We start from the raw sequence: 15147 nt of genomic DNA, 5'->3' as shown, positions 1-15147 counted from the left end.
TCACTATACTTCTGTCTTTTCAAAGAAGAACCTTAGGATGCTCCCTAAATCTTGAGAAGTAGATGGTGAAAATAATGGGTTGCAGGTCAACAGACATTTTCTCCTTCTATACCATTAACTGTATTCTTCCTGCAGTTACAAGATGTAAGTTCCAAGAAGCCTCACAAACACCACATGTATGATCTGATCCGAACCCGGAATATCAGGATCCTCACCATCATGTCCATAATCCTGTGGTGCGTAAGTGAGACCTGCCTGAGCCTTCCCCACTCTCAGGACTCTTTGTCTATAGGCATGCTCAGACCGAAGCTGAAAACTCTGTCCTCACATGATGCAAGGTTGTCCTTGTGATGAATGGCAGCCACAGGGACATAACAGTTCTTTTGTAATGGAAAGGAGAAAGTGATCAGGAGAAAATGTTAGGATCTAGGGATCCCACAAGGGAATCCCACAGGTCCTTCCTGTCCCTTGTCCCCTCTCTCAGTAGATTCTGTGTGGTAAATAGGCAGGAAGAGACTGTCAGCAACTCTGCTACGCTCATGGAGACAGAGGGAGCTCTCCTACAGTGAAGCCGCGGTGTCTGTCATTTGCACACGCACCCTGCACATCCCCATGCCTGGCTCTTTCCTCTTAAAAGTGTTCTCTGTTGATGACCCACACTCTGGCTGGGACAGTTGTGGATTTGAAGAAGGGTCTCAGTGAAGACACTTTATCCTTTAGGTTCCAGGGGCTGCTAAGAGCTTTCTGGAAACATGAAAGTGGGATATGGCCCTTCTGGGATGTTCATAGAGCAGTGGTTCTCAACCTTCCTAATGCTGCAACCCTTTAATAAGTTCCTCATAGTGTGGGGACCCACAACCAAAAGATTATTGTCCTTGCCACTTTATTACTGTAATTTTGCTGCTGTTATGAATTATAATGTAAAAATTTCTAGAGATAGAGGTTTGAAAAAAAGAGTTGGGACAATGGATTTTTATAAATGTTTTGTTGTAAGATTTTAATGGTGAAATGCAGGTTGGGACTTCTTCCCTAATGACTAAGCCAATGTCAATTAATCAATCATTTTGCTCAGACACTTTCTTTATGAAATGTTGTGAAGATGCATTGGCAAACTTACCCAGGGTAAGTTAACTTTTGTGCTAGGAAGTAAGGCACAGGGTGAACTGCCTTTCCATTCCCTGTATCAAGAGCAGTTCAGAACTTCCTGAAGATGAATGTCTTTCAAGGTGTATGGTTCTGGGGTGATGGGTGCTGTTTCTCTGGGTCTCTTTTGTTCCCTGTTGCAGGCTGACCATATCTGTGGGCTATTTTGGACTTTCTCTTGACACTCCTAATTTGAATGGGAACATCTACCTGAACGGCTTCCTTTTGGCGGCTGTTGAAGTCCCAGCCTATGTGTTGGCCTGGCTGTTGCTACAGCATGTAACCCGGAGATATTCCATGGCTGGTTCCCTTTTCCTTGGTGGCAGTGTCCTTCTCTTATTGCAGCTGGTGCCCTCAGGTATGGATAGTGTTTGTTTGCAGGATTGAGTCTTCTGTGTTCCACTTTCCTTGAACCAGAAAGTGAATACAGTCAAGACCATTAGATCTGTGTTAGAATGTACACTGTTACAGTGTCCAACACTCACTTAAAAATCAAGAGGTTACCCAGGTGATAATGGCGCACACCTTTAATTCCAGTACTTGGGAGTCAGGGGCAGGCGGATTTCAGTGAGTTCGAGGGCAGCCTAGTCTAGAAAGAGAGTTCCGGAACATCCAGAACTGTTATACAGAGGAGACCTATCTCCAACAAAAAAGAAAAAGAAAGAAAGAAAGCCAGGAAGAGCATTCCAGAAACCTTGATAGAAAAGGGAAAACTAGTCACACCTGTAATCAAAGCACTTGGGAGAAGGATGCAAGAGAATGAGAAGTTCAAGGTCTTTTTTGGTTATATTGGGAGTCAGATGTCAGCCTAGCCTACATTAGAGCTCTGAGAGGGAATGAGCCCAGTATACGTCAGGGTATAAAAGGAACTAATAAGTGAAGATGAGGGAGAGGTAAAAGAGAACTGAGGCTATGGGCAGGACTGTGTTGGTAAAACTGACTTGATAATGCACTAATAGACAGGAGGGACCCTTTCTGACAACCTGGGGAACAGATGACAAGCCTTGTTTGTCCATCACTTGGCAGAATCATTCATGGCCCTATGAATTTTGGGACCTGTGGTGGTAACTGTGAGACTGTACAGGACAACCCAGTGTGTGGCAGAAGGACCTGGGAGTGACTGCAGTGCCCTCACCTGAGCTCAGAATGACCTGTGGGTCGCAGTAAAGTCTATTGGAAGATCATCCCTAAGTTCAGATGGCTTATAGATGTTTTCAATGACTTTGTTATACTTATTTATTGGGAGAAGGGAGACGTGCTTCCCAGCACACATGTAGAGGTCAGAGGAGAGCTTACAGGAAGTGGGAAGAGTCAGTTCTCCTCTTGCACTGTGTGGGTCCTGAGATTCACAAGTTCTCAGGCTTGGCTGAAAATGCCCTTACCCGCTGAGGCTCCTCAAAGCCCAGATGTGTGAACTTGTTGAGTAGACTGGGAGCATGAACTGAGCTAGAGCTGGACTCCCCCATGCATTTCCAAGTCCTGGTTAATTCCACAGTGCCCTCCGTGTGAGCTTCTGCGGAAGCAGCTCATCCCTAACACAGGAAGACTTGTGGAAGACAGGCAGATTGGGATGAGGGGCACATACTGTCTGGGCCTCTAGGTTGAGGAACACGTTTGTCCTCTTTTAGCTAAAGTGCCCAGTCTCTTTGTAGGAATCCCCTTAGAAAGAAATCTAAGCCATAGTGTTTTCTCCCAATAGGAAGGTATAGAAATTACCCAACTCTCTCCACCCTGAGTCAGGGAGAAAGTAAGTTCATTTTAGGCTAAAAGGGAAGAGAACTCCTCCACGGCAACCCTTACGCTGGTCTTTCTTGCCTTTGCTATTGTTCCTTTTTCTCTCCAGACTTAATTTATTTGTCTACTACCCTGGTGATGGTGGGCAAGTTTGGAATCACCTCTGCCTATTCCATGGTCTACGTGTACACAGCTGAGCTGTACCCCACTGTGGTCAGAAACATGGGTGTGGGGGTCAGCTCCACAGCATCCCGCCTTGGCAGCATCCTGTCTCCCTACTTTGTTTACCTTGGTAAGTACCATGGAGCACTGGAGCGATGGATGGGACAAAAGCTCTAAGTACCTTATATGTGAGCTGGACACAGCACCTATAATCAGTAGGATGCATCCGTACTGGGACCCTGGGTGGAGAAGGTGCTTTCCAAGTGTAGTAGGGAGAAGGCACCCATTTCAAATGGAAGATAGCTCATAGACCAGCTAGATGGGATTGAGAGAGTGTTGGTGTCTCTATTTCGATCTCCCCAGACCCTCCATCACCAACTAGATTTCTTCATCCCAAGAAATTCTTTAGGGAGCCAGTTTACTTCACTAGAGGAATTTCTTCTTGGAGTTAGGAACATGGAGAGAAACCTGTCCATCCAAGGGGTCTGAGTGATGGACTGACAGTTGCTGTAACTTAGAACACTTCATTTCTTCAGGGTGTATTTTGAGATCAGAGGACAATTTAGGGGAGTCTTAAAATTAGTTCTTTATTTGGAGCATGTGGATCCTGGAGATCAAACTCAGGCCACCAAGCTTAGCAGAAAGTATTTTTACAAGCTGAACCGTCTCCCTGGCCCCATTTTACTTTCAAGATTGTGGCTCACTAAGTTGCGTGAGCTGGACTTGGACTTGCTCTGTGGCCCCAGCAGCCCTTGAACTTTAGCTCCTCTTGCCTTGGCCTCCCAGTAGGTGGCACACAGGCCTTCATTGTCACACATGACAGGGTGTTTATGCCCTGTGAAGATCTGCCTGCTGACATTATAGAGCAGGATTCCTTCCTGGATGCTGTTGCTCCTCTGCACATTCCTAGCTCTGGGGAGGACCTGCCAGTGTCCCGAGAGTAGCAGGTACTCTGAAGGCTTGGTACATGTCTCTAAAGAGCTGTAGCCCCTTTTCTAACCGGCATGCAAATCAAACTGGGACATATCTGCTCAGGTGGAAAGTTGCTCCTGTCCTAGACAAGTACCTTGTGTTCCTTGAGAACCCTGCAGCGTGGTGACTCTGCTTCCCAGTACCTCTCCCTTGTCCATTGTGGACACTGCTGGATCTCTGGGCACATTGTGCCAGGACTGGGTTCTGAGACTCTCTAGATGCCAGCCTTCACTCTTGCAGTCTAGGCTTTGGGAAACACTGAGACCAACAGTAAGGTGAGTCTTATATAAAGCCCCAAGGAAATATAAGGTCAGAATGAAACCAGTGTCACTGTAACCTGGGTCCTCTGCTTGACCACAGGTGCTTATAATCGCCACCTCCCTTACATCCTTATGGGAAGTCTGACCATCACGACAGCTATCATCACCTTGTTCTTCCCAGAGAGCTCTGGTGTCTCTCTCCCAGACACCATTAACCAAATGCAAAAGGTCAAAAGGTAAGAGACCTTCCTTACCACAATTTAGATGCATTTGGTCAGGTTCTGGCCATGTCCTTAGGCCCCAGCCCCTTGAAATAGTGCTCCCTGCAGACTGTCTCACAAATAACTGGACTACTTTAACCATGGTGCTGTAAGGGTAAGGGCCTGATCCTGTGTGAACAGGTGACCACGTGCATGACCATAAAAGCAGCCACTCTAGTTTAGTGCAAAGACTACGGGAAACTTCAGAATCTGCCATGTCTTTGGTTTTTCTCCAGATCTGGCTTGTTTGTTTTGAGACTGATAGGTATTTTTATAAGATCTGTAAGTAACATTGCTTTCCTTGTATTAATAGAATAAAACAATGGCAAGCCCAAAGCCAGACAAGGATGCTAAAAGATGGTGAAGAAAGCCCAACAGTCCTAAAAAGCACAGCCTTTTAACACTCCTCCCGAAGGTGAAAAACTAAACAGACAGCCTGTGTGTTGTCAGAAACACTGTCAATGGGCAAGGAGTTTTCGGTTCTGTTGACGTCGTGTCTAATGTACTCATGGATGGGTGCATCTGTCCAGAGAGACACCTTCCTCCAGGGACACCAATGCTAATTGCAGACAGCTTGCCCATCCCATTCTAGTGGTGGACTTGGCCCTTCCAAAGAAGTCAATGAGTCTCTTGAATCAGTGGGACTTGGAAGACTATGCGAAACTTTGTAAGACGGGTAAGGTTGCACAGATAGAGATGCAGGTCTGTTTTTCCCTCCTCTCCCTAACTGACAGACTCACAGGAAAAGGAATAGGTGTTGCTCGGTGAAAGTGTGCTTGGCTAGGATGCACAAGGCCCTGACGAAGAACCAGAAGGAAACAAAACTTCTTCAGAAAATAAATGATTCCATGGGGAGTTTGATTTCTCATCTTTCCTAAGTTACAAAACTCCTTACTGTGATTGCTTCAACTCACAACAGGAGAACACAAGACCTAGGGCACCCTAGAGGGAATGAAGGTGGGAGCAGGTACATCACGTCAGCAGTGTGTGGGCAGTGACTGCTCAGTCCCACAGCCAGCTGTGCTGTGTATGTCTGGTCAGAGTCCTGGGCTTGTCCGGGCCGTGAGAAATCCACTGTTGAGGCCACTGCTTGGCTTCCACTGCTGTGTAAATCAGAATCCCTGGCTAGCAGACGCTTACCTTGAAGGGCATGTATGGGTGACAGAGTGTCCCTCCTTCTCTCAGCACTGTCATGGGATTGTTTTGTTTGTCGTCTGTTTTTGTTTCTCAAGTTATTCACCCTTCAGCAGAGACTTGGGAGCAGTGTTTCTCAGCTCTGCATTACCCTGGCTGGTGTACAGTTGCCGCCATGGAAGTGCAGTTGCACCTCCCAGCCTTAGCCACTGTCACTACTCTGAGTCCCCAAACCATAACACTACGCTTGTTCCTTTTACGATGTATAATCATGGGGAAATTCAAGAAAGAAATGTAAGTTGTGTTGACAGTCTCTCAGAGTTGCTGGCTGCAGCCGTGTAACATCGGCAGGTGTTTGTGTTCAGTGTCATTGTCCCTTCTGATATTGCACACACTTCACCTTCTTTAAAGAAAGAAACAATATTTGGTGGAAACTACTGAAGTTCTTTGGGCAGAGATAGCCTTAATAAACAATGATATTTTAAAATAATAACAACTAACTATAATCTTTATTAGAATTGGTTAGGATTTGTGGGATGGCTAATCTTGGTTGTCCACTTGACTACATTTGGAATTAACTAAAACCCAAGCAGCTAGGCGCACATGTGAGGGCATTCTCTTAGTTGGATTATTTTATGTGGAAGACCTCCCCTAAATCATGGTCATTTAATATCAGAAACTTCACTCTAAACCTGGGCTTCACCTCCTGGCGACAGCTCACAAAAAAAGAACATGGAGGAAGAAAAGTTTTTACTGCCTACTTGCCTTCTCTTTCACTGGCTAGTTCATCAATCCTGTCCTAAACCATTCCTTCACTGGTGTTATAATCCACCTCTAAATTCCAGCATGGACTGAAAACTGACAGTTCTCTAGGACCTCCTTGGTCCTCCTCCAGTACTGGATGGGATTGCTGAGATATCCAATAATGTGGAGTGAACAACTCCCAGATCAGTAGCCTTTCCATCAGGTATAGCCACTGTTGAACTACCCAGACCACCTCCGCAAGCCACTCTAATAATTCCCTTTTTAATATCTTGCTTCATTCTGTCATTTCTGTTTCTTCAGAGAACCCTGACTAATGTACCTAGAAACACCAGCATGCAACTCTTCTGTAGGCTAACTATTAGTGTTCAGGGTTAAGATTTAACTCATACTATGCTATATAATAGGCATCTACCCAATATTGACCATGATTTGCACCAGCCTGGTGCACTCAGCCTGGGTCTCCCTGGAAACAGCCTGAGCTCGGAGCTTCTATACAGTTCTATACTCTACCTGGAATAAGACTCTGGGGAGCAGGAATGCAGAACAGGGAAGGAGGGAGGCCCAGTCCTAGGATGCTTACTGTGTTGGTCAGCACCTAAGAAAGAAACTGCAGGGTCCTGAGTCTCTGAGGAAGCCTGGGAGATGCATCTCAAAACCGTCTTGCAGCACGGAGAAAAGTGGGGAGCATTTGCCTCATCACCCATTTAAAAAGACAACACTGGGGTCTCTGTTTCCTATACACACAAAGATCCTGTCCCCTGGATGGAATGCATGAAGCTAAACACTGCTGACCCAAATGAAGCCCTTCAGACTGCACCTCATCAAAGCTGCCCAAAGCCTGCTTGAACTGGCCTTGGAGCTCCTGAGTAAGGGGTAGAGCAGAGAGCACTGGGCTGGAGTGGTGTACAAGACACACATGTTGATGACCAGTGTTTGCCAGGGTGACCTGTGCTGGAAAATACGATGGGACCTAAGTCCAAAGCTCAGCTGTTGCTTGGACAACTGAAGGCCGTGTCACATGACAAGCAGGAGCTTCTGGCTCAGGAGTAATACAGAGCAGCATATCTGGAAGATTCGCTTTCCTCCCCTCAAACCAGGTGCTGAGCTGGCTTTGCGATGGCATGCCTTCTCAGGAACCCCAGATTATAACTGCAGTTCTCCCCAGCATACCCTGCTGTGAGTGAACAGCTGCTACTCTGGCTTTTATTCTTGGGGTCTGGTCCCAGACATTCAGGTCCTCCTGAAGCAAACACTGAGCTGCCTGAATGCCCTGAGCTCTCTCTGTGGGCAGTGTCAACAGCCCAAGGCCCTTCTCCTGAAAACCCTCACCGTCTGCACAAGCCTGCTGTACTTACATAGTCTGTTTCCATTGGAGCGATGTCTTCAGAAGGACCATCTTTAGGAGAGAGGCTTGTGAGCGATGAGGCCCTGAATGTCTATGGTCATTGGAGCTGGCATATACAACACACAACACCAGGAATGAGAAAAGATGGAGATCAAAATCTTTTAAAAAAAAAAAAAAACAGAATCTCTCCACAGTCCAAGGTGAAGGCAAGGATCCAGGATTCGGAGACAGGATCATCGTTTAAAAGTCTGCCTGGGCTACATTATGATGCCTGGTTTCAAAGAAAAGGTAAGGGTTTGTCCCCTCATTATTATGTCTATTCCTGGCAGCAAGCTTCTTTTTTCCCCTGTGTTCTCATGAATTGCTGAACAGCTGTTATTTGACAAAGAATTATTCTACTCAACACTTCTCTAAGTGATACTGCACAAGATGGGTCAGAAAGCCCTCTTCTCTTCTGGGTAATAAGAAATTTTTAAAAAGCATGCTTTTGAGTTAGTTTTTTTTTTCATTTATTTATGTTTAGAGATAAGGTTTCCAGTATGTTATCTAGGCTGGTCTCAAAACCATGGGCTCAAGTGATCCTCCCACATCAGCCTCCAGTGTGCAGGGTTTATGGGCATATGCCACTGTGCCTCACTTAGACTTCCGTCTATAAATGCTTTTCCTAATGGTCTTTGAGCTGATAAAAATTCTGGGGCAATATATCATCAACCTTGCTATGGTTTTGAACTGACACATCCTCCACAAGCTTGGGGTTTGAACACTTGTACCCAGCTGATGGTGCTATTTTAAGGGGTTGTGAAACCTTTTAGGAAGAGCTAAGCTGGTGAACTTAGTTTACTAAAGCCATGTCTTAAAAAGTATAGCTGATTCGAGTTACGGTCTACTGTGATGTGAGAAACTTCTAACACATGTTCCCACCAACTACTTAAGTCATCTAACTTAATGTGTTCTTGTTAAAAATTAAGGTGGGACTGGAGAGATGGTTCACTGGCTAAAAACACTAGCTGCTCTCACAGAGGACCTGAATTCAGATCCCAACCTCCATGTGGCTCCTCACAACCTTCCATGATTGCGGTTTCAGAAAATCTGATGTCTTCTTCTGGCCACCATGGACAACAGGCATATATATGGTATACCACATACATGCATGTAGACACTTACTCATATAAATCAAATATATTCATATGTGTATATATGTATATACATATATCTTTTTGTTTTTTTAAACACAAGGTCACTCATTATAGTGGCTCTCCTGGAACTTACTATGTAGGTCAGGCTGACCTTGAACTCACAGAGATCTGCCTGCCTCTGCCTCTCTAGTGCTAGTTTTAAAGATGTGAGCTACCATGCCCAAATTAAAATTAAATTTAACAACACAACATTGAAAAGATAAATCATTAATATATAGATTCTAGTGATCAATTTCGGGTACCCAGGCTCACACAAACAAGAGCCTTTACCCACTGAGCTGTGTCATTGCCCTTGGCCAATACTTTAGTAATTTATCCCTTCTTGAGAAAGATATCAGAAAAAATGCTCTGTGTGCTGCTTGTGTTGTTGAGAGTGAAGCCTGTGCCTCGAGCATGCTGTGCAGGTGCCTTACCAGGGACTGTGTCCCCACGCCTAATAAACAGTACAAAAATAAATACTTATTTTATGTCAAATTAAAATATGTTAAATAAATTAAATAAACATGTTTTTTAATCCTTCATGTCGCCCAAATGTATTCTTTTTGTGTTTCAGTCCAAGCTTTCTAATGGGACCTAGAGTCCCTGACCATGTGACATCCTAGAGAACTCAGTGTCCCAGCTCAGGTAGTCAAGGCCCATGAGTGCTCAAGCCTGCTTCTGTAGGAACAGCCTGTTGGGTCTGAAGAGCTCTGTCTGCACAGGTGATTCTGTCACTCGGTCAAGCTGACAGAACTCAGGGACAGGGCCACCCTGTGGCTCAGGGCGCCTTGCTCAGAGAGGCTGCCTTGGGGTGAGCATGCCTTTGGTGAGCAGCTACTTCTCACTCCAGATGACAAGGATTCCATCTTCGGGACACAATAAAAGGCAAGATCTTTCACCAGAGGACACTTTAAAAGTGACATTATTCATCCTTGATGGTTCAGGTACAGACTACTCCTATTCTTGGTATCTTTTAAGGGGTGGTTGCTCGTTTTTCTCTAGAGGGAAAGAGTTCCAGCACTAAACTTTAATCAGAGAGAGGATGGGGACAGGTTGTGGGGGTCATTTATGGAGCAAGACCTTAAAGATGAGACTGGACCCCCACAAGAAAGACATGGCTGGTAGCCTGGTATTGAGCACAAGAGCATCATAAAAGTAGAGAGGTAAGACATGGTGATTCCTTGCCTGCCTGGCATCTCACTCACTGCACAGAATGGAAGATTTGTTTGGCAGTCTGAATGAGATTGGCCCCATAATAGGTTTGATCCTCAGATGGTGGAACTGTTTGGGAGGAATTAGGAGGTGTGGTCTTGGTGGAAGAGGGGAGTCACCAGAGGTGGGCGTTGAGGTTTCAGAAGCCCATGGCATTTCCAGTTTTCTCCTCCTCTGCCTCTAACTTGGGGATAAGATGTAATGTCTCAGATTCTTCTCCTCTGTCATGGCTGCCCATCTGCTGCCTGCCTGACTCTTCACCACGTTGGTCATGAACTTATGCTCTGAAACTATAAACAAACTGCCAATTAAAATGCTTTTGTTTCTTTGCTTGCTTGCTTACTTATGAGTTGCCTTGGTATGGTGTCTCTTACCAGCAATAGAGAAGTAACTAAGTTTCCAAAATCCAAGGCTCCTCCAGTAGATGTGAGGTCATCTTTGTGTCTGTGTGGGTCCTCCCCCAACCAGCAAGGAGACAGAATGAAGTGTGAGGTGTTTGCTGGTGAGAGTAGGAAGCATAAACAGGAACAAAAAGCCTAACCTGGAAAGACTAAAGTCTCAATGCGGTTCTGATGCCAAGAAAGGCAAGTGGGACGGAAGGAAGCTGAAGTAAGAAGCGCTGCAGGCAGAAGGGCAAAAGTATGGACTACACTCACAAGAAGTCTGAGAATTCAGACTTGATGATGAGGCAAGTTCCACCTGCTAGTTGTTCCTACAGGATTTAAACAGGATTTTAGAATTTAGATTAGATTCATGTGTATGTGTGTGTGCACGCACACACATGTGTCAGGGCCTGTATGTGCAAACCAAAAGACAGGCATCCTCTTCCTTCTATAATGTGGGTCCTAGGGATCAAGTTCATATCATGAGACTTGGCAGCAAGGGCCCTTACCAGCTGAGCCATCTCGTTGGCCCTTGTCTATCATTTAGGATGGTTTTCTACATTTTGACTGATTGCTCTTATTTCCTCACTAAAGTATGTGTCCTGAAGGCAAAGACCACATTTATGTCTGTTTGCATTTGATCACCAGCTTTGGCAAAATGGCTGCATTTTTTGTGGTTTCTACCTAATGTGTAAAGTTTGTTTTGTGTGTGTGTGTTTTGTTTTTGGGTTTTTTTTAATTATTACACTAATTTATTGGGAGTCACACCAAAGCACACATGTGGAGGACCGAGGATGACTTTTGGGAGTCATGTTGTTCTCTCCTTCCAACAGATGGGTCCCAGAGATTGAACTGCTGAACCATTCCATTAGCCTGCTACCTACCACTGATTGAATGGTATATGAAAGATGTAAACTCGGCATTCTCTTTTGTATAACAGCACTAATCAATGCTAGAATGCTTAAAATCAGTGAACTTTTGGGTCCCCAAAAACCTAGGACCAAATATAGACCCACAGAAATCACCAAGACTCTAGGCAGCCTTGGCTTCCTAGCACTCTCGACAACTGCGCTGTCTATAAAAAGGAACCATGTGTGGTGGTTTGAATGAAAATAGCCATCCCATAGACTCAGGGAGTGATTTTATTGGAGGTGTGTCCTTGGAGTAGGTGTGACCTTGTTGGAGGAAGTATGTCACAGCAGGGTGAGCTTTGTGGTTACAGAAGCTCAAGCCAGACCCAGTGTCACTAACTTCCTGCTGCCTGCCAATCCAGGTACAGAACTCTCAGTTATTTTTCCAACATATGTCTGCATATGTGCTACCATGCTTTCTGCCATGATGAAATAGACCTCTGAACCTATAAGCCATCCCAAATTAAATGTTTTCTTTTATAAGAGTTATGTGGTCATGGTATCTCTTTCACAGCAATAGATCGCTGACTAAGACATCATGGGCTTGGAAAGATGCCCCTGACAGCTGATACCCCTGATGCTCCATAAGCTTGAGAACCTGACTTCCATCCCCAGAACCCATGAAAAAGCCAACACTGGGGAGGCAGAGACAGGAGGATCTCTTGGGCTTGCTGCCCTGCCAGCCTAGCTGGATCTATAAGCTACAGGTTCATGGAGCGCTCCTGTCTCAGAAAAATAAGATACAGAGTGATTAAGGAAGACATCTGACAATGACCTCAGGCCCCCACACTCAAAGGCACACACCTGCATGAAACCAGGATTTGGCTCTGCCTGTGGGAATTCCTTCCTCTCTTCATGGCTGTTCTAGTCTAGAGTCTGTTGCTGTAATAAAAGACTGATCAAAATCAGCTAGGGAAGAAAGAGTTCATCTTACAGCTTACGGTCCATCACTGAGGGATGCCGGGAGGAACTCAAGGCAGGAGCCTGGAGTCAGGAAGCTTACTGGCTTGCTACCCCACAGCTGCTCAGCTTCCTTTTTTATACAGCCCAGGACCACTTGGTCAGGGCTGTCACCTCCCACAGTGAGCTGGTCCCTCTTGTATCAGTCATCAGTCAAGAAAATGCCCCCCCCCCAAAGTCTGCAGGCCAGTCTGATGGAAGCAATTCTTCAGTTGAGGGTTCCTTTTCCCAGGTGAATCTAGTTTCTCTTTAGTTGAGAAAAGTTAAGCAGCACCTGTCTAAAACCTTGCAAGACTTTGTTTATGCAAAAACAGCCAGAGTTCCGCTCTGCTCCCACAGGTCAAAACAGCCCCACAAGGAACAAGAGACTTGCTGCAAGGTTTGACTTAGATTTCTGATGTTCTCCATTTTCTTCATGCTGCAGACAAAAAACACCTTCTGAGGAAGAGCTGTGAGCTGCTGTTTTCCTATCGCCATCATTTGGGCTGTCTCCCTTTCCCTCTGCTCCTGCAGGAGACACAGAAACCTCCTGTGTATAGACCAAGGCCTCCATTCTGCAGGGCGTGTGCAAGGTACAGAAACACAAAGCAAGCGACTCGCTGTTATGCAGTTCTTTGTTTCTCTCTCCTTGTGTGTGTATGTGTGTGTGTGTGTGTGAGAGAGAGAGAGAGAGAGAGAGAGGGGGGGGGGGGGGGGGAAAATACAGAGAAAATTTTTACAGAGCCCAGAAAACAGTCCAAAGATATAACTAACCGTATATGTCCTGTCTCTCCCAACAGCAAGTGTTAAAAATGCTTGAAGTTGTCACATACTAAACTGAGCTTAAAGCATTTGGGCAAACTTTATGACAGTTTCAGCCTTGGCAAAAACTTGTTTCAGTGGACTAACCTCAGCAAATTGTGAGACTTAGTGTTAGAAGCCTTGCCCAAAGACTGCAGTGCATCCTCAGTGCTCTGTGTGCAGTGACAAAGTCTAGACTTCAAACTGTCCTGTCGTCATGGAGACACTGCAAGCAAGGTAAGTGCATCCCCTCGCCAACCAAAGACCTACCTTTTTGATTTAATTGTAGTGGGGCGATCTGCTCTCGGTGTTGCGCGCTGGTCCCTGCCGCCTGCGTAGCCTGCCACTGCGCCAGTACCCGCTGGTCCCGGCCACCACCACCTGCATCGTCCGCCGCCAGCTGCATTGCCCGCCTTGCATCGGTCTGTCTGCCGCCTTGCGTAGGTCCGTCTGCCGCCGCCCGCCCATCTTTTTCTTGAAGTAGATTGGTGCTGCCAGGAGCAGACATGTCTCATTGTCATGAAAAACCCTAAGTTATTAAAAACGTCTTAAATGCCATGTTCTGTAGTCTTTGAAAGATATGAAGAATGTCTATCTAATTGAAATATATCTCTATATATCTAGAAAATCTAACTAACATGACTACAAGCTTGACTATTATTGATGATTATCCATTAACAACCTATATACGTTACATTTTTAAATGAACTACACAATCATAATACCTTAGTCAAGATCAGAAATACATATACATATAACAAAATTGACCTTAAATCTCTATCAATAAAGTAAAATCTATACTAATGCAAATTATTCATATCTATATCATATCCCCCTTTAAATGTAAAAGAACGTTTATAAACCATATTTGGGAACATGGGCACAGTTTTTTCTCTCCAAACTGCTTCCTGCTGAATGGGGGCATCGTTAATTAGGTCTTTCATGGTATAACCTGTGTGCTAGTTTGATCTCAGTTGGCAGTTGAGCGAAGCAATTTTCTGAAGATGTTTACAGCAACCCTTCAGGAGGGCGTGGTCCATCATACCATATTCGGATAGAAGAAATCCACAGACTCTCACCCTCTGTGAAAACAAAATGAGAAACTCCTTTCCAAAGCATCATGTCGTTAGATCCAGATTTCAAAGTCAAGGCATTTTCAAAATATCTATGTTGGATTAGTTCAGCAGCATTTATAAACAAATATCTTTTAGCAGCTGTTGCTCTTTCCTCAGCATTCAAACAATTCAAAGAGAGCATAATAGCATACAGTATCAATATTCTCTGTGTATTTTCCATCTTTGTGCAGCTTTATTTTAACCTCTATTTTGTTTATTTTTATTTTTTTATATTCTCTGCATCTTTGTCCTGGAATAACTCTGTAGACCAGGCTGTCCTTGAACTCTCAGAGATCCACCTGTCTCTGCCTCCCAGGCACTGGGATTAAAGGTATGTGCTACCACACCTTGAAGTCACAGAGGTCAATCTCCCTCTGCCTCCCAAGTGTTGGGATTAAAGGTGTGTACTACCACACCCAACTACTTTCTTTCTTCCTTTTTTTACTTTTAAGAACTTCAACTTTCAGCCTGCATATATTATTAACACACTGTAAATCATTTAAAATTTTTCTTTGTCTTTGAATCTCTCTTTACTGTATATCTCTCTTTTTCTGACCACATGAGTCTTTGATTTACCAAGCAATATCAGTAGGACTAAATTTCTTTCCTATCAGAGTCAATTCTCTCTCAGCCTCAGCTGATAGGTTTTTTGGAGTATTTAAGTCTTTGTCACCTTGTAAGGTTTGAAATAAATTACTTAGTTCTGGAGTTGCCAATCCAATTGTGGTTTGTAGCCAGTTAATATCTCTCAGCAATCTTTGAAAATCTTTAAGAGTTTGTAATCGATCTCTCCTGATTTATACTTTCTGTGATTGAATTTTCTGTAAACCTATCAT

General features: G+C 44.7%; 1 protein-coding gene across 17 annotated transcripts in view; it reads left to right on the top strand.

The window, feature by feature from the left end:
• Window positions 1–15147, top strand: part of LOC126510945 (solute carrier family 22 member 5) — a 162142-nt gene that overhangs the window by 23829 nt on the left and 123166 nt on the right. For 3 of the 17 annotated variants that reach the window (XR_007594556.1, XM_050157707.1, XM_050157710.1), the window contains exons 6-8: window positions 136–236; window positions 1287–1501; window positions 2987–3169. The exons of 1 other annotated variant lie outside the window; for it this stretch is intronic. Coding sequence is in view for 7 of the 16 variants with exons in the window: in XM_050157707.1 (XP_050013664.1) it covers window positions 136–236; window positions 1287–1501; window positions 2987–3169 (499 nt within the window). In the remaining 9 variants the exon portion in view is untranslated. 13 more of the 17 variants (XR_007594555.1, XM_050157705.1, XR_007594561.1 and 10 more) reach the window with 12 other exon arrangements.

The sequence above is a fragment of the Alexandromys fortis genome, unplaced genomic scaffold (genome assembly GCF_014885135.2).
Source record: "Alexandromys fortis isolate MF-2015 unplaced genomic scaffold, M_Fortis_MF-2015_v1.1 scaffold_103, whole genome shotgun sequence".
NCBI classification, from domain to species: domain Eukaryota; kingdom Metazoa; phylum Chordata; class Mammalia; order Rodentia; family Cricetidae; genus Alexandromys; species Alexandromys fortis.
The sequence above is the reverse complement of the archived record's forward strand: the minus strand, read 5'-3'. Positions and strand labels throughout refer to the sequence as shown.